Genomic DNA, 26,841 nt, shown 5'->3' on the forward strand with positions numbered 1-26,841 from the left:
GAAACAAGATAATAAAGATAATACCAAAACAAAAAGGACTGAAACCTAAAGGTTTCTTGTTCTGCTTCCCGTGGCACTGGATGTTTCCCCCTGCTCCTGAACCAAGTGATAGCAGCAGCTGCTATGCACAGTCTCCTTTGCTTACCCTGTTTAGTCACCAACAGACTCCATTGGGAGCATGATTTTATCAATGCTATGAGAAACACGTTTCTGGAATCTGTTGCTCCCAAAGAAATCTCTGCAATGTGTTGAGCAAGCACCGGGGCTCCTCCTCAGGATGCAGCCAGGCATGCTGTGAAAGCTGAGAGCTCCTGAGCATGCTGCTGGGAGGCTCTGGGGAAACATCTGGTGGAGACACTGACACAAGCTGTAGGTTTGTGTGGGGCTCGAGCAACAAACCATCTGTCAAGACCTGCTTATTAGGATGTTTACTCACAAAATTGGCCTTTTCATCAGCACACCGTGAGTGGTTTCTGAATGCAGCCATGACCACCAAGAAAGCGGTCTTGCAGAATCAGTCAACAAGCACAAGAGTGAAGCCAGCACATAGGGGCATTGTTTTTTAACACAAGGACCAGCTACATTCTGCCCAGCGTCATGGTTCCCATTTTGCTACCCCCAGTAACTGCATATCAGTCAAATCTTTGGGGTTTTATTTTGATATCAATGTGTTCTTTGGCAGGACAAAGAGCCTTTTGTTTTCTTCCCCTGTGCTAAAGCATTGATTCTCTGATATCCTGTAGGGATGATGATTTATTTTTGTCTATTTTATTGTCTTTCCTGTTGTCTTTCCTGCCCATATTATGATGCTTTTGTTAAATGAAAAAAGAGCAGAGAGAACACACCAGAATAAAAGAAAAGCTCAGCTCTCTGCTCACTGTTTTCCAAACATTAAATCCATTTCCTAGATTGTACATTTGCAATGGATCCACAGAGTTCATTCAGACCAAAGACAAAAGTGCCCTGAAGTCACAGGGAACACCTCCACCCCTGCATGACTTCATAGCATCACAGAATCGTTAAGGTTGGAAAAAGACCTTCAAGATTCCCAGTCATCCAGTCCAACCATCAACCCACCCCACCAGGCTCACTAAGCCATGCCCCTCAATGCCACATCTCCATGGTACTTCAACACCTCCAGGGACAGTGATTTCATCACCTCCCTGGGCAGCCTGTGCCAATACCTCACCACTCTGAGAATAAATGTTTCCTAATAACCAACCTGAACCTCCTCTGCTGCAAATTAAGGCCATTCCCTTTCATCCTGTCACTGGTTGCCTGAAGAAGAGGCCAACTTCAAACAAGAGACAGAGGACCAAAGAGGAAAGCTGAACAATTTTGCCTTACTGAGAAAGAGGAGAGAAGAGAGGAAGGCTCAGAGCACCATAGTACCATATGTCTAAGCAACACACCCAGGGCATAGTAGGTCTTTGTAACTGGACCATGGAGGAAACGCACGCCTGAAATAAAATGTCAGCAATGAAAGCCTCTTCCATGGCTAAGATCGTCTTTCAAGAGACGTGTCAGAGCTCAATACAGGAAAAAGGAAGCCGTGGGGACCACAGCAGAGATCAATATCTCCAGGGTAGAAAGGAAACTTATCATTTGACAACAACAATAAACATTTCTGAGTGTGCTTCCTCCTGACGCTCCTGTGGCATTTGGTCTCAGACAAAAAGAGCCTCAGCAGAGCAGCAGGGCTGGGCAGTGACAAATCAGAGAACCTCGGAGTGGTTTGGGTTGGAAAGGAACCTTAATGATTCTCTGGTTCCAATCTCTGCTGTGGGCAGGGACACTTCCCACCTCTTGTCCTGTCATTACAAAGGTTGTACTGACAACCCCTGACAAAGAGGGTCCCCAGTTTTTCTGTAGCTCCCCCTTTGTTACTGGAAAGCCACAATGAAATCCCCTTGGAGCTTCCTCTTCTCTAGGCTGAACAAACTCAGCTCCAGCCCTCTGGTCATCCTTGGGGCCCAGCTCTTTGTTTGCAATCATGTAACAGGGATTTAGCCCTCAGATACCATGACTGAGGGTCCAAAATCTGGGTGCAGGAGATGGGGAACAGCTTGGCTCCTCTCCCCAGCAGATCCCCTTCCAATCCTCTTGCTCCAGGCTCTCTCTGCCCATGAGCTTCCCTCCCCCAGCACCTCCTCTCCTTGGGTAGCACCCAAGGCCTCTGCAGTGGCCAGGAGAAAATCACAGAGCTCACAAAGAACCTATAAAAGAACTGGTAATTAGGAAGAAGAGACAAGGACAAGACAGGAGCCATCCATGGCAGCTGGAAGCACCAAGCACCATCATTTATCAGCCATGGGGAGGTAACCTTTGAACAGCACTCGTGTTCCTCTCATCCAGACCCATCCACAGCTACCAAACCTCATTTGCAGGAGCATCTTCAGCTGAAGCACTGATGGGTGATGGGCCTTGGGTGCGATGAGCTAGATCCAAACCTCCCAGACCTGATATCAGAAAAATATGCTGCAGGTATCAGTGAACTATGCAAGTACAAAGTTGCTTTGGAGTGTTCTGAACAGTGCCATAAAACAGTAATGTGTTGACTATACGTGTTGTTCCATAGTTGAATCTCAGAAGATACCTGGGAAAAAACAGGCATGCTGCAAACAAGAAGGGGATGGCTTCCTTTTCTTCCAAGCAACTGAACATCTAGGAAAACACTACCACAGAAATTCCATTTCATACAGTGTTTGTGTTTTAATGACAAGCCACAGTTTATATAATTAAGAACAAAAGAAAAGCAGTAGAGGAAACACCAGAGTGAACATGGTGTCTGCAGTAGCCTGGAGGCACGAAGGTGGCTTAAGCAATAGCAGTGATTTGGATACCCAGGTCAATAGCCAGCACTGCCCTTGACCTCATTGGCCACAGGGTGAGGCAGCTGCTCGCGTGATGTAGTCAGGTGCTGCTCCTGTGCTTGGTGCCACATCCTCTGCAAGCTGATCCAACTGGATTTACAGAGTGCTCTCTTATCAAACCTGATGGATTTCCACTCCCACTCCTTTCCCAGACCTTGCCCTGCACTAGGAGACATAGAGCATGACACAGCATAGAGGACTCACCTTACTTCTAGAAAGAAAAGGACATCACTGCATTTCTGCCTTCCAAGGCTCTGGATTTTCAGCAGACTCCTACTCGTTTCTGTATTTGCCTGCCTGAGAGAACAGAACCTCAGGAAATGGTGTCAGTCAAGAGTCAAGGAAAGAAAACTGTAATGTGATACAGGTCTTACCCACTGAAACACTGGGAACGTCTCATTTTACAGAGGTCCCTTCCAAAAGGAAACCAACCAACTGTAAATAATGTGTCTGGGAGGAGAAGACAAGCTTTTAACCCTTCCCTTGCCTTTACTGTTTGCTCAATCAAAGCATAGCTCCCCTTGAAGCCCAGCAGAACCAACTCCTCTGTGTTTTATGGCTCTCTTCTCCAGACTGAGTAACCATGAAACCCTACTCTTTTGCCAGTTCCAGAGCCCAAAACTGAGACTTGAATATGATTAGCTAAGCACAAGAAGGGATGTTGACTGGATATTAGAAAAAAATCTCTGAAAGATTGGTGAGGTATTGGAACAGGCTGCCTGGAGAAGAGGTGGGGTCAGTGTTCCTGGAGGCATTCAAGAACTATGGAGATGTAGTATCGATGAACACGGCTTAGTGGGCACAAGCACATTCAGTCTCATTTTTTTCTCAGTGTTTTAGCTCAGTCACCTCAAATACAACAGACAACAAATGCATCTGTTCCTTTAAAAGTAATTCCAGATTCAGGATACTGCTCCTATCCAGTTCAGGTGAACAGTTTGAAGCAAGTTTCACCACGCAGTCTTGCTCTGAAGGGAAAGCAGAGAGCCAGCAGGGAGTCCCTCCAACATTAGCCAAGAGAAGTCACCAGGACATCTGGCACAGACACGTTTCATTGGAACACTTGGAAATTCAAGCTTAGGGACCTTGATCTACCAGCACTCCTGAGCATGCGCTGAGTTCACTCCTAACTGTAAAGTATACAGAGCATGTGCTGAAATGCTTCACTGAGTAAGAATGAGCTTAATCACTTGCTTAAACACTTACTGCATGAGCACTTCAGAGATGAAGATTGATTATATCCTTCTCCTCCCAGTAGCTCAAGCTTGCCCTTCAGAAAAGCCCATGTCTTAAGACACAAGGCTCACAGAGTGCAAGGAGACACGGGGAACATATATTTCAATAGGTTGCAGTCTTTCCACCTCCCTGCCCTTGGCCACAGAATAACATTTTTGGGGGGGAGAAAACACTTAATTTGCTTGCAAAGCCATTACATCATGAGGACAGAGTCCAAATCATATACATTTTCCTTCGGGTTTATCATGAAAATCTTAGTTCTCAGGACTGCAACTCCTTTAAAAAGAACAAAAGCCAGATTTTTCAGAGCTTGGCTCATTGAAGCCAAGTTATTAATGCTAATATACTTTATTGATCTTAAAGGAATACAGCATGGAAACAAAGGCCATTAATTGAGAAAGAGGCTCTGTTTACATCAATAAGCCATTCCACACAAAAAGAGCAGATCCAAAGTGAGATCCCCACGGGTACAATATATACAGTTTAAGTGTTTACTTCAGCCTAGAATTAGCATGGTTCCCAATATCATTTGGACCAAATTTCTCCACATCTTTGGACCAGCCATCACAGTTCAAGGCAGCCATCACTGATTCAGGCCCCATGTCCCTGTCCAGACAGAAGCACATTTGCTGTGCCCCTGGAGTGAAGTGTCTATGTAGAAGTAACCATTGAAAGAACTAAATTCTCCAAGGACAGCAGAGTCCCAAGGCAAGGTGCAGTAAATGCCCAGTGCTCTGCCACTAGGACAGTTTGTTTGAGTTGGAAGTCATCAACTTTTTCTACAGTTTAGGAGCAATTGTAGAAGGATGTAAAATTGCTGCCCAACATTGCAGCCTACTGTAGGCTTGTATATCAACCATATCCATAGCTGTGTTTCCATTACAACGGGAGGATGTTCAATATAATAGAATGATAAAATCATCTTGGTTGGAAACTACCTTCAAGATCACCAAGTTCAACCATCAACCTGACCTGCCAAGTCCCATCACTAAACCACATCTCTTAATGCCATATCCACACATTTCTTAAATACCTACAGGGATTGTGACTCAGCTACTTCCCCAGGCAGCCCATTCCAATGATTGACCATCATCTACACAAAGAAATTCTTCCTCACACCAATCTAAACCTCCCCCTGTACAACCTGAGGCCATTTCCTCACATACTACCACCATTCATCCAAGAGAAGAGACCAACATCCTCCTTGCTTCACTGTACTTTGAGACAGCTGTAGAGAGTGATGAGGTCTCCCCTCAGCCTCCACTTCTCCAGACTGAGTAGCTTCAGCCCCTGAGCTGCTCCTCATAACACTCTTTTTCTAGTCCCTTCATCACCTTCATTGCTCTTCTCTGCACACGCTTGAGGAACTCAATACCCTTCTTTTATACTCTTCAGAACTGAACACAGTATTTGAGGAGCTAGTGCCATGTATGACAGGACAGTCCCCCACAAGTCCCTTTCTGCTAGGCAGCTTTTCAGCCACTCTTCCCCACACCTGTATCACTGTATGAAGATTTTGTGACCCTGGTGTAGCACCCATATTTCATCTTGTTGCATATCACACAGTTGGACTCAGCCTATCAACCTAGCAATCCAGACCCCCTACAGAGCCCTTCAACTCTCAGGCAGACCGCCAGTCCTGCTTGAGTTGGTATTATACAGGACTTCAGCACAGACTATGTATGTGAAAGTGTGGAAATAAATAATTTTGCTATAGGAAGGTGAGTGACCAGGAACACATGTTCATTGTTTGAAGAAGTATATGCCACCATCAACCAAGCATGCAAAGTAAACTTCCTTGCATGACAGTGCAAACCTCATTTTCAGCAACAGTTCTGAGCACAAAAGAATGAAGAAGACTGGGGGAAATCTGCTGCATAGACAACTTCCATAAGTTAAACCAAGATCATGGTCTTCTCACCTAAAGGCTCTTCAAAGTTGCAACAATCTGCAGAGAGAGCATGCAAGCCTGGCCACTCTCTGAAGTCCATTCACTCATCGTCCCTCCCAGCTTTCACAGTCATTAATTGGGGATGGTAGAGCACATATCCTCCCCTCCTTACTGTAATACCTTGTCTATCTCCTTTGAACTCGCTGACATTACATCCGTATTGCTACTGCCAGTGGCAGCAAATTCCTTGCTGAGCAAAAATAAAAAAGGAAAAGCACTTTCTATTATCCTTTTTAACTGATCTCCCACTTGCTTCCATATGTCTCCCCTCATACCAGCACTGTGGGATTTTTAAGTCCCAGAGCAATTGTTTCTTACTGCAGTGATCCATCTATTCTGTTTTGCCAGAGAAATAAAACACCATTTCCACGCAAGGAGCCTCAACACAATCCCTTTGGAGGTTTAGAGCAAATCATGGGAAATGCAGACTTGAAAGATAGATTTGGGCTTTACAAATTGTTTCTATTGGTTTGCAGTCTTTGTATCCTCTTGGAACTGAGCACAGGAACCGTCAGTGTGAGGATTATGCTGCAAAGAGCTGAGAATGGTTCATTTTTGTCATACTAGCTTAGTTGTATGCATGATTGTTGGTTTCTCCAGAGACACAGACTAGATGCTCATTGCAGCTATTAAAAATGCCTTTATCACATGCTGCAGGAGACCCAAGCCCAGTGTGATGAATCATCTGTTGAGCGGCCATCACAGCTAATAAAAACCTTCTTGCTCTTTGTGGCAAAAACAATTAAGGCTCCTCAAGGGTGGCTTTGTTGGCTGCCACCTGAAGACCTCTGACCTTTCTTAGAGTCAACAAACAGATTGGGGTTAGGGAAGGTGTCTGTTGTGGGGAGTCTGTTTTCAGTCCTTATCCAGGATGAACCCCATGCCAGAATTAAAACTAGAAAGTTTGTACAGGTTGGATAGACTCCCTCTGAAACACCTCATCAGGGAACGGCTGGGAGATGTACAGCAACACTATATAACCTAAATCACAAGAAACCCAGCCAAAGGGGTCTGCTCTTGCTAAATGTTTGCTGTGCTCACCAAGCATAGGGGTATAAACCCAGCCATCCTCACCACAACTATTCCTACCCTTGAAATAGGCCCTGGGGCACTGAAGACAAACCTCACAGCTTCTGACTTCCAAAGACTGCCATAAGCACTGGGGATAATTAAAACACGAATATTATGAAAAAAATGCATTGGTAAGTGCTCCAGGCTGCAGAGCTGGAAAGCCAGGTAGCTTAAAGAAGTGCCAGGTATTTAACTGGTCTCCAAGATTTGAAGATGTTTTTCAACCTAGCATTGCAAAAACTTACTAACAGAGGCGTGCTTCCTAAATTGGAACCAGAGAAGAGAATGTGCTGCGATATCAAGTACTTTACTGGCACTGGAAGATCTTTTATTAAAAAAAAATAAATAAATAAAAGAAGAGGGGAAGGAGAGGGAGAGAAAAAACAAAAATGAGGCCTCTTTAAATGATTTGGGATGCTTACCTAAATTATGCAGGAAAATTCCTTCTGCAAACTGAAAGGAGACAGATGCAATTGAAAGAGATGCCATCAGCACATTTCCCCATCTGGTACTAAGCTATTCCATGAGAGTGCTACAGAATGCACCGGTTGCAGCTGATACAGTCTTAGTGATATTTAAGCAGCTATTTTCTTATTCTTTTACTCAATTATCAACTATCCAGCAGCTTGCTCTTGGAAACCAACCCTCTTCAGGTGGTAAGAGACAATGCATTGTAGCATTGCAATTAAGACTTGCCTTTCCAAAGCTGCTGGCCAGGTTGTTTTCCCACCAGCAGCTCCCTTACAGTCGCAGACACAGAGTGCATGTCTGCATCTCCTCTCTGCTGCACCTTTGAGGAGATTTACAGGGATTTGCATGTGGTTTTCTTGCTTGAAGAGAGATTATGTGGCATGATTAAGAGATATTCTAGGAAAGAAACCACTAGGTTTGACAAGCTTCTTGACATTCCCTTTGTTTGATGTAACACCCATCAGTTATTAACAGGATGTATTGAGCTGCTCTCAGCTTCAGCAGAACTGTGTTGAGTAACAAACATTTTTCCTCACCGCTCTCTGTAGTGGCAGCCATTGTCCAGCAATTTCTGAAGTAACTATTCTATATTAGTATATAAAATGTACATATTTATATATATATAACATTTTATGTTTTCTATTTGTATGCAGACTGCCCTTCCACATGTAACGCTACAGGAGGGTTAAGACCAGCTAAGGTGAGTTACAGCTTCTCCTCTATCATGAGAAATGGAAAAGAAAGGACTTTTGAGGCTCCTGTACTCAAAAACTTGTGACCATACTGCATGGCCCCTTACAGAAAGTAATAGAAAGTATGTAATGTGAAAGACATCTAACATGCAGGGATTCACTACACCCTGCAAGTTAAGAAGATGAAATCCACCTCTTAGAAAAAATTGTTACCACTGTCTTAGAAGCTGTTCACAGAGACATTTAATTCTTGGTGAATCTCTCCTTCCCATATTTGCTACACAAGGAAACCTGAGAAAGTATTGTTCTGCCTTACAGCAGGTGACAGCAGGAAGGACATAGAGAAACCACGGAGGAATGTATCTGCTCTGCTGATCTTACTATGGACCAAACAGGCTGCACAAACACCCCAGAAATTCCTATCAGGTACACACAAGCCTACACTTTGGCCACCCTGAGCACACAGCTTTGGGCAGTCCATTTACTGATCACTTCATAGGCACACCTGTTGCGTTACACAGATCCATTTGGTTACAGCACCCTACCATCTGCCCTTCACTTGTACCAACCAAGGTCCTCCAAGTCCCTGAAGCGAAGAGGATTAATATTACATTTCCATCTGCTCCACAACGCAAGCTGCTCATGAGAAACACCCTGAAGAACTGCAGAATCACAGAAGTTGGAAGGATCGTCTGGGATCACCCAGTCCAACACCCCAATGAAGTGGGTTCGCTACAGTAGGCTTCAGAAGTGTCCTCAGGCCCAATCCTGCCCCTAATAAATGCAAGTCACTGGAAGAACAAGAAGAGCCATGGCTATCCAGTTCTCTCAAAGCACAAATCACACACACAGCAACATTTTAAACTTGCTCCATTTCCTGCACGACCGAATTCCAGGGAATGTTAACAGGCCACATTAAAGAGACACTGAGGTGGTGACAACGCCAATACAAAACCATAAATTGAGTCTGTCCCAATGTAACAAACTCAAAAAAATAATATTAAAACAGACTGTTTATTACAGCATATGATGTGTTATATTAATTTACACAATGATATATATATATAAAAACAGCCATTGATGATGTACAGTAAATTGGACATCAACAGGAATATTAAAACTACTGATAATCATGCACGTGACATGCATATGGTTTGTTTTTTCTTTTCAAAAGCAGTTTTACACAATATACTGAAGTTACTAAGCCTGGGGCAGCTGCTCCAACAGTTTATTCCAAACACCACCACAGTCCACAATGGGACTCCCAGGAAATCAGAGCAGAGTGCGCTCCCGAGAAGGCAACTTAACCTTGGAGATGGATTTAACAGGAGCCCTTTCCACATGGGAGAAGGTTGGGGGAGGATGGGGCCAGCTTCAAGAAGAGAATCAACAAGAGAAAGAAACAAAAACAGGCTGGACTGTCAGGAGGAACAAGTTCAAGATGTGGCACCAGAAGCAGCAGAAAAGGGACAAGCAAAAACATTAAGACCACCCACACGCCCTCCCCCTCTCCCCCAAAAATGTATTACCTTAAGCTACTGATACCCTGTATAAGACCCAGAATTGGAAAAATCTAGGCAAAGATGATCCATTCCCAAAAACATGAGCCTTTTTTTCAAAGCCTTCTGATACCACACACCGGAGGCTGTTCACCACTGAAATGGCAGTGTTATAGGTTATTCTTTTAAACAAACATAATGGTCTTTTATTTCCATTTAAAAGGCACTAGTATCCACCCAAGTTCTGAAGACAAGTGACATAATTTACCTTAAGTTTTAAATATTTGTATAAAAAAAAAACAAAAACAAAAAAAATCTGTGGAAATATGTACACAAAAAGCACCTTGCTTCCAAAAGCAGAAACAGATACATTCCACCAAGTCACTTCATTAGACGGTCGTCATGAGCTTCAGGGAGCCTGACCGAAAGCGCAGGATTTTCTTCTTGAGGTTATGGGAGGCTTTGATTTTGACAAAGGCCTTTGCTGCATTTTCATGCAGCTCTGGAGCGGTGACGGTCTGGATGGGGAGTGTCTGGACAAACTGGGACCAAATGAGACCCCCACTCTCATCAGAGTCGCTGGTGGTGGTGCTCTCCCCGACGAACTCCACCTCGCTCAGGCTGGACTCGCTGTCTCCGAAGCAGTTCGTTGTGTAGTTGCTCTGCTCGTCCTCACTCGTGTCCACCACGGTGGAGTGGAACAGAGACTCACATTCTGCCGAATACTCCGAGTCACTGGCCACATAGGCATACGGGCTGACATATGGCAGAGGAACTTGAGCGTAGACTCCTACACCATCCCTCCGGTTCCTCCTTGCCCTCCGCAGGGCCTCCTCGTAGGAGATCTCTGCTGAAGACTTCCACCGGCGGTAGTCAGCCCGCTTGTGTTTTGGTTTGGCCACCACCACCTCCCGGCCGTGTCCGTGCGACCTGACCACAGATTTATGCAGGCCGGTTGGCCGCCCCTGCAGGCCTGACTCTGGCTGCAGGCCGCCGCCACGCTTGCCCCTCGAGGAGGGCTTTTTCAGTTTCTTATTTGTATCCAACTCATCGGGAAAGCGGCACTTCTTGCCCATCGGCTTGCCTTTCTCCCGCAAGGCCTGAGCACCGTTCTCGAGCCCATTGGCGAGGTGCGGCCTGTGCTTCAGCGCAGAGCTTTTCAATATCTTGACGTTCCTGGTGCCTTTGTGGAGCTTAACGCTTTGCTGCTGGGCTGGGATGTACTGGGCGTTCACCAGCAATCCGTCATCGAGGCTCTGAGAGGAAGAGCCCTCGCTTTTGAAGTCCAGTGCAGGCCTCTCCTCCACAGGAGGTGATGACGAGTGAGCCACCTGCGAGCTGCTCTTCAGCAGGACCTTTTTGGGAGGCTGGCTGACCCTGGTCTCTGGCTGCAGCACCACTGGCTTCCCTGGGCTCTCTTTGGGTGATGCAGCGAAGTGCTGGCTGCCTTCCTTGGGGACATCCCCCGTGGCAGCCACTGCATGTCGGTTGATCTCCGGAGGCACCGCCTTGGCACCCCGCGGCTGATGCTTGCTCTGGACTTCGCTGGGTGGAAAAGTCGATGGCAAAAGCACCTTTCTGCTCTCCACCTGTTCACCACCTGCTTCCCTCGGCCTCTGCTTGAGTGGGGAGGGAGCAGTGTTGTCTGGAGCAGTTGCCCCACTGGATGGCAAGCTCACTTGCTTTGCACTCTTCAGGTTCACGACGTTGCTGTGTGAAACCACACCAGCAGCCTGCCTGACACACATGCTGCCATGTCGCAAGATCCCTTTGGTGGGATCGGCGTTGAGACTTGTCCTTGGTTTGTTAGTCCTCACAGAGTGAGTCTTTCTCTGAACCAGGCTTAAGATGTAGCCATCTATCCTCTTGCTGGCAGACGGGCACGAGGCAGGCCAGGAGCCTGGTGGGAGAAAGGCATCAGTTGCTTTTCCTGAGTCTGTTTCAGATCCGGCGCAAACATCGGTAATGTCGCAGTCAAGCCTCTCCTCTTCTCGCTGGGGGTTCTCAGTCACAGGGAGAAGGAACATGGGACTCTGCACAGCTACTGCATGGAGTGGGCTGGGGTACCGGTAGACATCACTCCCGTTTTTAGACACCAGATCACACTGGTACTTTGGGTGGACATCTGCAACGACATCGAGGGAATTTGAGTGCGGTGTGGACAAAGAGCGACACACAGAGCCCGCGGCCTGGTCCTCACGTTGGCTTTCTTTATTATAATCCATCCAGCCTATGAGATCTGAAAGGCATTTACAAGAGTTTAGAGCTTGCCAGTGACAGTTCTGCTGCTTTTCACATGCTGTCAGGAGCACCGGACTCAACTACGCAAATGCTTTCACTACAGCACTACTGTTCAAACAGGAGAAACCTTGCACTCAGGGATGCTGCTCAACAGCTATAAAAGGGGCTGAGGGGTTTCTTCCTAACTGCATCTATGGAGGCTTTGTGCCAACATGACTTCTTCACTGAAAAAATAAAACCCACAGCCCTCTTGGGTCCAGGCTGCTGAGAGCTTCCTGTTCTAACATCCAAGCCACTCAGAAATCATGTTTCTGTGTTACACAGTCACTTGTATGGGGCCCACACACTGTGGGCCTCAGCATACATTAATTTTGTATTTCACCCCGCTAAATGCAAAAGGAAGCACAAGAACATAGACAAGAGACCAATGAGTTGCTTCCAGCTTACTGACAAATTTCACTCCCATACTTTTTCCAAGTATATCTTGGGATATAAAAGCAAATCCAGATTGTTAATATGAGCAACATAGCTATTTTATAATTGTAATAATGTCAGTAACAAGCATTCACTTTGAACAATAAAGAATTAAAGAATGGGAAACAGGCTAATATTTCCATGTAAGTACAAGGAGTGCAGGTCAATACAGCCAGTATCCAGGCCTTGGCTCTGCAAAGAGAGTCCTTTAAGAGACATCCAGTGCCTTTCAAGATGCATGAGTCAGATTTAATAACTAAGGCACTCACGTTGGATGTAAGCAACCTTAGTAGCAAGGCTTCAATCCAAGCACCTGAGATTGTGATTTTATTAAAGTATGGTTCACTTGGTCTTCTTGGTTAGGGGGACAACCTAAATGATCCTGGCAAATCACTGTCAGTCCTGTTTTCTACCCCTGGGCTAGAAACTTCAGCCAGAGTGCTCCAATTTGAATGCTCAGTGCTTGCTACTTATCTTAGGCTTATTTCAAAAGAGGTCTCACATACTTTGATGAAATTAGCTGATAGCGATGATGTTCCTGTGTGGGCAGGAGAGAAAGAATAGGGAAGTCAGGAACAGGAACTTCCTCCAGATCACCTCCCAGTTTTCCCACATTTCCTAAATTCTATGTCAGAGTCAGGAAATGTTGCCAAAAAGACTTCTTTGAAACATGCCAGACTGAGAAATTTCATTCCTACAAGTGAGACAGCATGATTAACGAAAGCTTTAGATTTTTGTGTTGCATACAGAAAAAAAAACAGCAAAGTAATCTGCTGGAAAGCCTTGTGCATATTTTTGTGTTTGGCTGATGTACCTTTCAACAGGGAACATTAAATTACCTCAAGCTGCTCAAAGGATAACTTAGAGGAGTTGTCAGCATCTCGGAATCTATGTATCCCAGGCTGAATTTTCCCATTTCTGAGTCAGGAGAGCTTGAAGGATTTTATCCTTGATTCACAAAAAAATCACTATAAGTTAACCTTAAAGAGCAGAAAGGAAATTGGAAATACTGTGGTTAGGAGCATCCTCCACAACCCAGACTGGACTAAGGCTTCTGAATGAGCATGGCTGCCATGTCAACCAGTAACACTCGATCACAGAAGTCCCTCATAAGCATCCTTTCTGGACAACAGACAAAGGTGGTCTTCCTATTTTACTGTCAGACACGTTAAAGATTGCAACTTCAGCCTAATGTCAAAGAAAAATCAACAGCTCTCTGCCAAAGAGACAAAGTACTTTTACTCTGTTCATTATGTCCATCTCTAATATATAAATAGAGAAAACAGCTCAGTGTGGTTACCTGGGTGTTGAGGACCATCAGAACTGAACAAAAGACTGCTGCAAACAGAATGGCTTGCAACCTGCAGCTAGCTTCCTACTCGGTCACTTTCAATAATGACAGTGGTACATCTGTATTGCACAGTTTCAGAGGTACCTCTAATTATTGCTATTTAGTTAAAATGCTTTTCTTAAAGAAAACACAAGAAATTAGCCGACTAATGTGTTTCTGTGCACATGTACCACTGCCCTCTGCTGGGTAGAGCAGCTGCCATATTTTCACATGTTATTTCCATGTGTTTAGAGGGGCAGATTCACAAGCAAAGATGAAGTAGCGGAGAAGAAATGGTCCATCTTTGTAAAATATGTACATGGTAGGCACTGGAATCTTTTCAGAGCACAGCACACCAAATGGAAAGAAGAAGGGTTAATCCAACCCAGATACTCCTGAGGTAGTATTTCCAAAGCCAAAGCCACCTCCTGGAGTATGATGTATTCGACCTGCTTTTACTATACCTGCAGATTTAGGGCGTCCATCTGAGATATTCAGTGTTGCCTCCAAAGGGCTGCAAAAGCAAGTGCTAGAATGGCAACTGGATAAACACTCACTGAAGACAGAGTTAGACGAATTGGAGAGCGATCCAGAAGCTCCATCACTCAGCTCATAAAACCCTACAAAAATAAGAGTTTGCATTTATATTAGTTATGTCTACATAAAGTTACCATTTGTGCCCCTAAAAAGGCAGTGCAGCTGATGTTTATGTTGGCTTTCTCCTGCAATTAGTACGCGGATTTCATTCAGTCATCCAAAAAAACAGCACACAATTTAGTAATATCCTTACTGCTACAAAGAATTCCCTTTAATAGTAAAGCACTTAAAAGAACACAACTTTGCTCACCATATGAAATCTTAAACTATTTTTTTTTTAAGCTTTTACAGGGGTTGAGGTTTTAACCTTAACAGGGGATTACAGATTTAAGCAAGAAGGCTCGAGGCTGTGCTGGCCAGCCCACTCATATAACAGTGCATTCAACCTTCCAACCCAAACTCCCCAGCTATCACTTGACTACACATCTTTGCCAAGAGTTGGGCCCAACACTACGCATTATTTTCATCAAAGTTCTAGACACAGGTTTAATATTTAGGATGGCATGAAAGGAGTGCAGGCAGAAAAATGTCCAGGTAAACTGGGGCTACTTAAGAAAAATGCAACACGCTATAAACAAGATTTATATTATACGTTCAGGAAAAAGGAATTCTGGGCATGTCTACAGAATGAGGATGCATCCTGGAAAATGATACTCCTGGAAAGGACTTAGTCAGCATGGAAAAGTAGCTCAATCAAGCTTAATGGTATGGCCAAAAAAAGGCTAATGAGATTGTTGGATGTACAAAGAGACTAATGAATAGCAGGTGGGAAATGACTTCACCAGCCTACATGGCAGTGGTAAGAAAGACATTAGAACAGTGTGCCTAGTCCTCAAATCTAGCAAGCTTAAAACAAAGCTGAAAAACTGGAATGGAGCCATAAAACTATTTAAGAGCTTGGAAAAATGCCTTGAAACAAACGACTTAATGAACTGACCTGTTTAGCTCATCAAAAAAGCCTGGGAATTAAAATGTATAGCACCTCCAAGAGGAGAAAAGGCTTGGCACTAGAAAGACCTCAGTCTACAGGGAAAAACCATTTGACAAATCAGTATGGGAACGAGTCAAGTTCAAATCTGAACTAAGCAATGGTTTCCAACAGTGCAAGTGATTAGTTGGTAGGTCCTCCATTCCTCAGTGCTGTCAGAACAAGCCTAGATCCTCTATGGAAGGTTCCCCACAGTTAAATACCATTTACTGGATCCAACACAGTCAGAACAGAATGAAATCCAATACAACAGGGATTCAGTTATTAGATTCACCATTCCATCTGGTTACAAGATCAACTCTGACATCTTTCCCCTGCTGTTGGTGCCTCCTTGTACCATTTTTCCTGCAACCTCCTTCCTAATATGCAGGAGGACTGGAAGTTTTGTGGGTGGCCTTGAGAAAATAAATTGACCCAAACACTGCAAATCTAATTAAGCCTGAAATACTTCTCTGGACGTGTTGCCTACTAACAGCAGCCTTTCCAACAGCAGGTGAACCTTCCTAGTCGGCACTAATTATCAGAGTGTGAATGTGCTATAGACATTCGTGGTGGTGAAGCTAAGAACTACAGGCAGCTTAATTCCGGGTACCATGGGAGGCTCCATCCTGCTGACCATTGGCCTCACCTGAACTTGGACGACTGTCTGTCTCAAGGTGTTCATCTGTTGTTTTTTCCACGTCCAGACGGAGGTCACTAATTTGCTTATCTAGCTCTTGCAACTGATTTAATAGGCCAGCATCCCTCCTCCTCAAGCAGTTCTGGAAAACAAGAAGACAAACATCAGCTCCTTCAGTGGGGCAGGTATGAAGGGGTTCCAAGGACAATCGGCTTCTGCATTCAGGGCTATGTGAATGCCTTGTTCTTTAAAACATAATAATAAAAACAGGAGAAAGTCCTGACATTCTAGATAGCCACTCTGGATAAACACTTAACTGAAGAATCTTGCAGGCACTCCAACTCCAGCTTCTTCCAGCCAGTTCTACATAAGGAGCATGCCCCACAATACACTGTGCTGGCAAAGCACTCTGTTGCAAGAACACAGCTGTAACAACAAAGCTGTTCTGTATGATATGGTATAACCAGACCTGTGCATACAAAATGGGTTCCTTCAGTGAAAATACAGGTTTGCCAATGTAACAGGGGACGATCACCAGTGATGCTAGTCACAGAGTGCATCTGTTCACACAATGGGATGGAACAGCTCTGCCAACAAGTGTCTGTCGTGAGGGAACCGCCTCGTTCTGCTGCAGTGTAAGGCCACGTTCCACCATATAGGAGCAGGATTCCCAGAGCTGGGACTGCAACCCTTTTATTAGTTTAGCAGTGCAACAGGAAGGGTCATTCTTCCTCTTCTCCCATTATAATTGTACAGAATTGCTGGGAGATGAACTTTAGGGCTATTTATGAAGGTAATTTGACGGCATAAAATAAGCAATAAGAAATGATATTGCGAGGCACTCATTAACCCACGGTCAACACAATCAGTTCCCCTGTGTGTATTACAGCGTTGCTTATCCATCACCTGTTCTGCTTCGTACTCTTTTAATTGCTCTGGCTTTGGGGAAAGCAGGAGGGAAGGTTTCTCTTTTTTTCCTAAGCACATCATTTAATCTGAGCCCAGCGGTGCTCTGATCCGCTCAGAGCAAAGAGTTTTGATGCTCTAAACCCATTAAATCAAGGACAACCTTTCCCCGGGGCTGGGCCAATCCTCCGGCAAAGGGAAAGCGAACGCTGCCAGTATTAACGAGGCCATTTGAAGCTAAGCTGGCATTGAACACCATCCTCGGAGAACCAAAGGGGCGAGCCAACCTTTGCCCACCTTTCAGAGCAGTGGGGTTTGGGCGGTGACTCTGCGCCACCTACTGCCACCAGCATCCCCAGCCGGCAGCGTGGCTGGCCCCAGTCCGCAATGTCAAGTGAATGAATGGATCTCTACCAAGGATCCCTGGTACTTCAGTACGGCTCTTTGGCATCTCTTACTGAGAGAGCAGCAAGACTGTTCCACTGGCATTTTGGAAAGAGGAAAATCATCCTTGGAATGGCACAGTTAACGTGCCAAAAGCAAACGAAGGCAAAAAATTAAATATAAATTAACTTAAAAAAAAAAGGGGGGTGGGGGGGAAGGGGTGGAGATGGGGAATCAAGCAAATAAATCACGCAGTCCTGCTTCTCCCTCGGTGAAAGCAAATGCTGAGCCGTGCACAAAAGAAGGCCAGGCACAGCTGTACGCTATTTTCATTGAAAAATGATCTGCTGCTTCTTGCCGCTTTCCATCTCTTCCCACAGCAGCTACAAAGCGCCTTCCCAACAAAAGCATCCCTTCTTTTAAGGCTCCCGACCCTGGCCGTGCCAAAGCTCTGCTCGTTACCTCCTCTCGGGGTTCCAACCCAGGAGCTCGCTTCCAACTTCCATTCAAGGCAACGGGAGCGCATCCCTTGCCTTGAATGGAAGTCGGGCCAGGCAACCGCCAGTCCGGCTCAAGGAACCAAACCGAAGAGAGGACGGAGAACCTCCGCCAGAGCCGTGGCCGCCGCCGGGAGCCGCTCGAACGCCGGCGCTCCCGTCCCGTCCCATCCCGTCCCGGTGTCCTCCGCCCGCCTGTCGCCGGGACGCACCCACGAGGGATGCCGCGGGCACAGGGCACGGCCGGGACATGCAGGCAGCGGGATAACGGTGCTCGACACGCACCCCCTGGGGAGCACCAGGCACAGCCCGCCCGGCTCTGCGCCGCGGGACACGGCGACGTTCCCCGCCCCGACCCCCCGTGCCCGGCTCACCAGCTGCCGCCGCAGCAGGAGGATGTTCTCCTCCAGGAACTTCTCCTCCAGGCTGCGAGGCGGCGGCCCCTCGCCCTGCTGCTCCCCGCGGCCGCCCTGAGCTCCCGGGGCTCTCCGCAGCAGGAGGCTCTTCACCAGCAGCTCCTGCCGCTGCCTTAGGTACTCCAGCTCGCCCAGCCCGGCCAGCGTGGCCTCCAGCCGCTCCCTGGTTCTCTGCCTCTCCGCCTCCGCTTCGCCCTTCTCCCTCCAACGAGCATCTGCTCCCCCCGCCGTCTGCCCCAACCCCGGCCCCGCAGCGGCGGCGGCCGCCGTCGGGCTCGGCTTCATCGCGGCTCAGCCGCTCCGCTCCGCCGCCGCTACGGCTCGCGAATGGGCTGCGGAGCGCCCGGCTCCCTCCCCGGCTGCCACCGCCCCGCGCCCGCCCACCGCCGCTCCGCCCTCCTCGGGCTCCCCGGGCTCCACGCCCGCTTCCCCGTCCTCCTCCACCTCCTGCGGCCGCAGCGCTCCGCCTCCCCATCCCACCGACCGCCGGGCTCCGTCGTGCCCGCTGTGCGCCGCTGGAACGAGACGGAGCCCCTCTGCTCCTCGCTGTGTTCCCCAGCATCTCCAGTTCTGGATCACGCCCCAGCAGCAGCCCGACGCGTTTGAAACAGAAATCTGCAGCGGGGGTCGTTGCGATGGGACAAGGGGAAATGGTTTCAAACTAAAAGAGAGGAGATTTCCGTTGGATATAAGGAAGAAGTTTTTCACAATAAAGGTGGTGAGGCACTGGCACAGGGTGCTCAGAGAGGTGGTGGTGCCCCATCATTGCAGATACCAAGGTCAAGCTGGATGGGCTCTGAGCACCTGATGGAGCTGTGGGTGTCCCTTTGCATTGCAGGGGAGTGGGACCAGACACCCTTTAAGGATCCTTTCCAACTCAACCAATTCCATGATTCCAATATCTCACCTGAATGAGTGACGGGGTGAGAAGGTGCTGAAGCTGAAAAAGCAGCTCTTGTCAGGGTGCTGGCCACAACACAGGGATCAAAGCAGTGGGGAGGTGTTGCTGCACGGCCCCAAAAGCCATAATGAAGTGTACTTCATAGGGCACAGGAACTAATTGCAGGCTGGGATGTGCAATTAGGCTCGCACTGGGCTGGCGGTGGAAAGAGGGAGGGGGGAAAAATGCAGACGGTGAAGATAAAGAGAGGAAAATGTTACGCTGCAAATAGCACAAAAACTGAATTCTGGGCTTGTTCTGAGGGGTAGAGAATGGAACGGGAGAGAAGGAAGCATTCAGGGAGCCCCTCACAATGTGGGGTTTGTTTGGAAGCACAGTAGCTGCCATAGGGCAGCTCTCAGACATTATGGGCATAGCGAAATGCTCACCCTGTGCTGCTCAGGCTGTGGCTGTGGTGTGCTGGCGCTGAGCTCTCAGACAGGGCTGTCCTGATGTCTGCAGCACACGATACATTGTGGGGTGCGAGGCACCTGCTTCATCCACTGTAGGTGGTGGTCGCTGTCACAAAGAGCCTGCAGTAAATCCAGATCGTTATTCCATGGTCCACTAAAAGGACAAGGGGAAACCCCACGGGCAAAAGGTTGACTGAGGCTGCTGAGCAAAACTGGAAAGAAAAACACCAAGCCCTATACTGGACCACTGCCCCTTTATTCTGCCTCTCCCTGCCCGCAGACAACAGACTCAGTGCCAGCCCCACAGTATATGGGGCATCACTGCTGACCTAAAGCCTGCTCCATGGCTTCATCTCCTGCATGGTGCTTAGCACATAGTACCCTCTCAGCATGTTTATGCTGAAAGCTGTGTTGCAATGCCAGTTACCTCCCCAGGCCGGTACCAGCAGACAGAGGACCACAGAGCGCCCACATTTTCCTTCATGCTTTGCAGCCAGATTTTGCAGGTAGCTCTGTGCTTCGTATGCATTTGTGCATAAGGCTTCATGCAATATTTATGCAGAGCTATTCCAACTCTTTTCAATTGTGCTCTGTGCAAGGTAGGCATAGCTTCAAATATAAAATGCAGTGCTGGCTAGCTGCTGCCTTAATGCTCTGATTCATTTATATTGCCACTTATTGCAGATTCCTGTCCGATATTGTCCTTCCCAAGGCAGCTCTTCCACTCTGAAGAGGACAGGACGCTGCCAGTCTCCTGTTCTCCCTGCTTACACCTCCATGTTCATCCTTCACAGTGCATCAGTTGCAGGAAGGAAAAACAACACGAGAACTGCCAAACCCTGTCAGCTGTGTGCATCACATGGAGAGGATAACACAGCTTGGCTCTACTGAACCAAACTCACTGCACGACTGGGAGCACCAAAGAGGAAGGGAAGGGCAACCTGTAGCAGAGATGCTCAGGTTTCACCGCATGGACAGAGGAATAATAAAGTGCCAGAGAAATGGAGGAACTTTGAAGGCTGGACAGCAGTGCAAGAGGTGTATGATGAGCAGCCAGCAAGAAACGTCAAAATGATGAGAACACCAGAAAGAAAAGATGTGAGCTGAGACATTGGGAGTGATGGAAGAGTTACAGAAGGCTGTGAAAGAACAAGGTTGAAGCTCAGCAGACCTTTGGAGGCCTCTATCTTAGCAAATGAAACATCCCAAAACTCTTGGTAAGGGCTAAGTAATAGAGTTCTTAAGAAAAAAAGCTTCCAAATCAGGAAGCATTTCCTTTCCTGGGCTACTGAACACCTGAAGGACTTGCTCTTACACTTCACTGTGTGGTGGCTTTGCCTTCAGTGGGTCAATCAACTAATAATTCCCAAAGAAAAATCTTAGAATGGTTTGGGTTGGAAGGAACCACCCAATTCCAACTCCCTGCCATGGGTTGGGTTGCACCCCACCAGCTCAGGCTGCCCAGGGTCCCATCCATGGCCTTGGGCACCTCCAGGGATGGGGCACCCACAGCTCTGGGCAGCAGTGCCACGGCCTCCCAGTCTCTCCATCTTAAACTTGCACGTGGAAACTGCAAGGATGGAGTCAGTGAGTTATTTGCAAAGAAAGAGGGAATGTGAAGGAGGAGCTCCGTTGCTAGGATGTGTTGAGAGGTGTAATTCTGCCTGGTGCAGAGGCGGTTATGAAAATGCTTATCTTCTTTGATTATCCTGGCTCACCTCTTGTGATTGTATTGCCAGGTGGGAGCAATGCCGCAAAGAAAGAAGTGGCTCTGCCCCACAGAGCTTACAAGATGAGAAAAGCAGATGGCTGTCACTGGTCCTATAACAGTGCTCCCAGGAAAGCAGTAGTTGTGTGATGGGCAGTGAGTCTAAAATACGTAGGCTCAGCTCCAGAGTTTTGCTAGAGCCATCATCTCTGTGCATTTTGCCAACAGAGAAACCGAGGCACCAAAGAGGCAGGAGTTCCATATTACCATCTCACTGCTGATTGCCTGAGGTAGAAAGCAAAGTGTGATGCACACAGTCATCTTTCCACCCTCCAGCCCTTCTGACCATTCCGTTCCTTTTAGATGAAATGAGAGCAGATACCACTTGTTGCCTTTCCTAAGTTCATTTCTGCCTGGCCACACTGAAACGAGTGCAGGAAATTGCAGAAATTAAGAGCAACATTACAATTCCCTGCCTGTAAAATGAAGGCAATTGCTTTCCTTGCTGTAACGTCTGGGGCAGGATGATACATGATCCAGAAACAACCACTTGGGGACTGTGCTTAAGACCCACAGCTGCCACGAGACCTCTAATACTTTATTTTAATCGATTCCAATGTTAATTTACTAATCATTTCTTAATTGCATTGGATAATATATAAGGACTTAAGTCTTATTCAGCAAATCAGACTGACATCAGCTTGTGTTACATATCACCATGGTTACGTTATTATTACAAGTGAACCTTGCGCTCGTTCCTAACCACAAACAATTCAAGCAAATAACTTAAACCGAAGCAAAATGTCCTGGCAGCGTTTCTATTCTTTTTGTCAAACAAAACCAGTTTTGCTGGGTGATGGGCAACTACAGCATGCCTGCAATGCATTCATTCTGCTCTTCGCAGGCTTCTTCACCCTGTGTTCCTTTCCTTGTGTTTGTACAGCGCTGACACATTGTCACGCTGTCAACAAGATGCACAGGCCAAATTTATCGAGCACGAATTAGGATCTTTGAACACAAAAGTGAAGATATTCAGACAATAGCACTATTCCAGCCTGTCAAAACGGGACCGTCTTTGTGTTGTTATGGCAAAATCTGAGACTTGAGGAACCATTAACACCTTGAGCGTGTCCCTCCGGGGTCCAGTTCCTCCTTACTCAAACCTGATCCGACTTTGGGATTGCATGAGAAGACACAACCTTGCTTTCCCTCACACCAGCACCACCACCCATCCCTCAGGTGAAGGGGCAGGTGCTTCCCATGGAGTCACCACAATGATTTGACTCCCTGTTGTGAAGTGAGAACAAGTGCTAGAAACGAGGGGACAATGACACCATCCCACCCACTGCGTCATGTTGGGCATCCCTACATGTAGAATCATAGAATCATGAAGGCTGGAAAGATCCCTACCTCATCCAGTCCAGCCATCAGCCCATGCCCTCTTCTAGACCACATCCTTCAGTGCCACATCTTCCATTTTCTTCACGCAGTGACAGTGACCCCACCTCTCCCTGGGCAGTTCTGTAAAGAACTGTTTCCTAATATCCAACTTGAACCTCCCCTGTTGCAATGTAAGGCTGTTACCTCTTGTTACCTGCTGCAGATCATCCCACCAGCTGTGCAGGGACTGCAGCTGGAAAACAGATCATTACTCTGGTATGGGTCCTCTTTCTTTAAGAATCAGCTATTCCAGTGTGAACAGTTACACTGCTGTGTCTGAGGAGGCAGAGCTCCGTGTGAGTGAAGGGAAAGGAACAGGAAACCCTTCAGCAAAAAGCTCCATCCAGAGGGAACGTGGAAGGAAGGACAGACTGTTAGCAAAGCAAGAAGTCCCCCAGGAGGGCACGGAAGAGGATGCAGAAGACAGCTGCTTGTGGGGAAGCGACATTAGAGCTTCTCCAGACGCTCCTGTCAGATGAGAGCCTCACAAAGACATTTGTTTCCTTTTCACAGGCAGCAGCCCATCTGGTTAGCCAGGAAGAGAGCTCACTTTGAACCACCCGGTGCTGTCTCAAGTGCCTTGGTGCTAACCCAAAGCATTGAAAGGAGAGCTTGTGCTTAGCAAAGGAGCCTAAGCAGTGCAGATCCTGGTGAGCTGGTAAGCCCTGAGCCCTGCAAAGTGTCGTGTACTTCTTCAGGAATACTTCTGATCCTTTGGTCAGGGAAAATGTGCAAGAAAATTGGATGGGAAGGGTTGAAAGAGAAGCATCAGCAGCTCAATTCTTACCTTTTATTCATTATTTTTTATTATTATTTTCTTTTTAAGGATGAGAGACTGGCAAGTACAGCGCGGTGAGGAGAAAAGAGGAGTTAAACCAGGATCACTCACAGTGTTCGCAGCTGACAAGAAGCAGAGCTCGAAGCCACCCCCTTGCTGCTCAGTGTAAAGAAACCTTAGCAGCGTTTTAGCACAGCACCTCGTACATCACGTCCCAGCACTAAGCAGTGGGGCTGCCTTCTCTCCCCAGGCTTACAAACAGAGCTCAACCACTCCACTTAAATGTTCTCTCACTTTTTTTCCCCTTTCTCCCTCGTCGCCAAACAGATGATGCCTGTTCAGTTCTGCTGCAGTTACTTTTGACTCATCCTTCACAGCATCTTTTTTGATCTTCTTGTGCTTTGATTCTCTTTCCTCTCCTGGCTTGGGTTTCAGATACACATTTGAAAATGCCTACCCTTTGGTGACACAGGCATCTGCTAGTTCTCTGTCTTCTTTCCATGCTGCTATTGTTCATCCCAGCATATCCGGCTGGCAAAGCCCTCACCAGCATGAACTTTGTGCAGGGATATCTGTTAAACTGTGAATAATCAGCCACCAGGGGTGGAAGAAGAGAATGATGGGCTTCAATTACAGTTTAGGGTTTAGAGAGACTGTGAAAACTTCTCGACAGAAGGAACTGGACCTGAGGAGGAGAAGTTTTCTCCATCACGGAGCATTTTGGACAAAAGTTTAAACAAAGATTTGTCAGGGTTGATAAACACTCCTCAAGGGCCAGCAGCACAGCAAGCAGGAACTCATATTCTTTATGTACCTTGTTAATGTAGGCTGCAGCAGCAGCAGCCAGGTAAAGCAGGTCCATTCAGAAGCCAGACCCAGCCCTGCTACTCTCTGCCTTCTCCGCCCAGATGTTGCATCTCCATATGATTCTGTGACTCATAGAATCACATAAAGGTTGAAGAAGACCACTAAAATCATCCAACCATCAGCCCATCACAGCACACCCACTAAACCAGCCACAGGTGTGAAGGAAGATGGGCAGTATCTCTGCTGGGCAGTCTCAAGTACGTCACTTCACTCCTAATTCTCACCCTCCACTTCTTTGCACCCAGGAACTTTGCACTGAATTGCAGTGAGAATCTCAGCTTCATCCCCACATGTTGTCTCCCTGGTGATTTGCCATGCTCTTTGGGTTAACAGGAGCAAGTCTCATTTAGTGTAAGGCCAAGAAACCACTAAAAAAAACCCAAAAAACAAAAAGATGAAGAAACCATAAATCTCTTTCCCTAAACCAATCTGCTTTCCTAGGGAGAACCACAGCCCTCTTACTGCTGCTGCTGCAGTCACGTGCTGGGAGGAAGGGAGGCATCACTGGCTTTGCATCATTGAGTCCCATAAAACTTGCAAGGTCAGTTGTGCAGTCACAGAGCTGCCACACGTGCAGGGCGTGAGCTGAATGGGAACAGACAGTACTTGGGAGGGAGCTGCTGTCAGCCTCCCATCCTTGTGGTGAACCTGAAGTGCCGCACACAAAAGGCAGCTCTGAATCAGGTGCAAACTGACCTGCTGCATGAATCTCTGCTGTTACCATTGTTCTGTCTTTAGCTTTTTGAGTATTAATCCTGTTCTCAGTGTTGGCTGGAGAGGAAATACCATTTTTAATCTTCTCTATAATGAAGGATTTGCTCTGAGAGAGCACAATTCTGTCGACGCAGGTATCTGCAAGGGGAAAGAAGGACATTTCAATTTCCTGAAGTCATTGCCCCAAAACTTTAACCTGAATCTTGCAGCTGAACAGTTGACTCAGAGCACATCGCTTCTGTGCATTATTATCTGCTGTATGAGCATCAGATGTGCAGATGGGAACAACTGTGAGGAGAAGAGCCAGCAATAGCAAAGCAGCACGGGGAAATCATTTCATTCCAAGCATTGCAAATCAATGGCCTTCTTTCATATGGCAGCAGCAGTGCTGGGACAGCCCCGTCCAAGGCCAGCAGCAACTCACCCATCCCCTGCACTTTAAGAGCACTGAGCACAAGGAGCACAGGGTCTGGTGTGCCCACAGGACGCTGCTCCCATCCTTCCATTCTAACTTCAGCTTCAATTTCAAAGGAACTCTCATTTCTGGGAACTGTTTTGGTGCCTCTGCTATAGGCTGAAATTGTTGCCCGGAACCATTCCTGCTTTTCCGATGATTACCTCCAAGTGGCTCTCAAATTCCAACTGCTAGTCTCATGCATAATGTATTTCATTTCAAGCCTTTCATCTGTGCATAAGTTTTCCATCCACTTCCACTCCGCTCTCAGCCACTCATCTACTAGTAAAGCGTCAGAAGTTGCTTTTTCCCTACTCCCTCCTGCATTTGTTACTTTCAGGCACTGCTCACCACTTCCACCTCATGGGCCACTAAAACAAGTTCACATTCACCCTCTTGTTGCAGAGTTTTGGGGGCATTTCCCTTCCAGCAGCACCTGTTTTAGCTGAAAAGTTCACTGCCTCCAGCTGCTGTGCATTCCCTATACGTGGAAATGGGCCAGCCAGGTGTGTTTGGGTGGTTACTCCCAACTCCATCACCCATGGGAACCAGCTTAGTTCACCCTCACCTACTCCTCTTGAGTAAATTGGAAGCAGGGCCATCCCATAAGGTTCTCAGAGGCAGAAGGTGGCCATCATTAAAGGATCTTCCTCAGCTGGGCCAGCAAAGCAGCATTGCACACCGTTGTCCTGCTGTTACCACGCTGCTCTGAGGTCACCGACACAAACTGCAGGCTGCCGAACTTCTCCAGCATTGAGTATCTGTTACACCTTGGGCTCTCTTGCATAATCACCTGGTGGCCAGGTACAGGTCATTTGGATGGCTTGGAATAGCAATGGGGGTAGATCTAGAGGCACGAGCCTTCAAAGCAGGAATGCGGAGCTCAGCAGACAAACATCGCTCAGTATCTGGATGCCACTTCTTTTCTATACCCTTTCAGATGCAGCCTAAGGGGTTCCTATTGACTTTAAAAGCCAGGGGCCCCGATTCAACAAAAACAGCTAAGCACTTAATAACATTAAGCACATGCTCAAGTCTCTTCCTATTCAACAAAGCACTTAAGCACATACTTCACCCTTTTTAGATGGCCCAGAACCAAAACACCGAGTTCCCAGAATTTCTCCAACCCTTTCTTTTAAATTTCGGAGGGAGGACAGGAATTCGAACCTTTTGCAAAGGGTCCCTATTTGCAAGTGAGTCAGACTCCAGCTCCAGACCTACACACCCAAACGCTGGCACGTTCGTGCTTTGGATTGGGATCTGAATTTTTCAGCTCGCGCCT

General features: G+C 47.0%; 1 protein-coding gene across 4 annotated transcripts; it reads right to left on the bottom strand.

Moving 5' to 3' along the window:
- Window positions 1-4,438: 4,438 nt before the first annotated feature.
- DACT1 (dishevelled binding antagonist of beta catenin 1) lies at window positions 4,439-18,576 on the bottom strand. Of its 4 annotated transcripts, none has more exons than XM_015865772.2 (4): window positions 18,204-18,576; window positions 16,052-16,184; window positions 14,396-14,458; window positions 4,439-11,918 (listed from the first exon to the last, which is right to left on the bottom strand). In XM_015865772.2, the coding sequence occupies exons 1-4, from the start codon at window positions 18,528-18,530 to the stop codon at window positions 10,183-10,185; spliced, it is 2,259 nt and encodes a 752-aa protein (XP_015721258.1). In that variant the 5' UTR covers window positions 18,531-18,576; the 3' UTR covers window positions 4,439-10,182. The 4 variants fall into 4 exon arrangements, with proteins under 4 accessions (XP_015721258.1, XP_015721256.1, XP_015721257.1 ...); XM_015865770.2 differs by having other exon boundaries at window positions 4,439-12,032; XM_015865771.2 differs by having other exon boundaries at window positions 14,303-14,458; window positions 18,204-18,575.
- Between the last annotated feature and the right edge of the window lie 8,265 nt (window positions 18,577-26,841).

This window comes from Coturnix japonica, chromosome 5, assembly GCF_001577835.2.
Source record: "Coturnix japonica isolate 7356 chromosome 5, Coturnix japonica 2.1, whole genome shotgun sequence".
NCBI lineage: Eukaryota > Metazoa > Chordata > Aves > Galliformes > Phasianidae > Coturnix > Coturnix japonica.

Bases quoted from the DNA above. Each gene is read 5' to 3' on its own strand.
- DACT1 (XM_015865769.2), bottom strand. From the start codon at position 18,530: ATGAAGCCGAGCCCGACGGCGGCCGCCGCCGCTGCGGGGCCGGGGTTG. The intron at 16,185-18,203 runs GTGAGCCGGGCA...CTTGTTTTCCAG, and splicing joins TCCTGCTGCGGCGGCAGCTG to AACTGCTTGAGGAGGAGGGA. The intron at 14,459-16,051 runs GTGAGGCCAATG...TTATTTTTGTAG, and splicing joins AGACAGTCGTCCAAGTTCAG to GGTTTTATGAGCTGAGTGAT.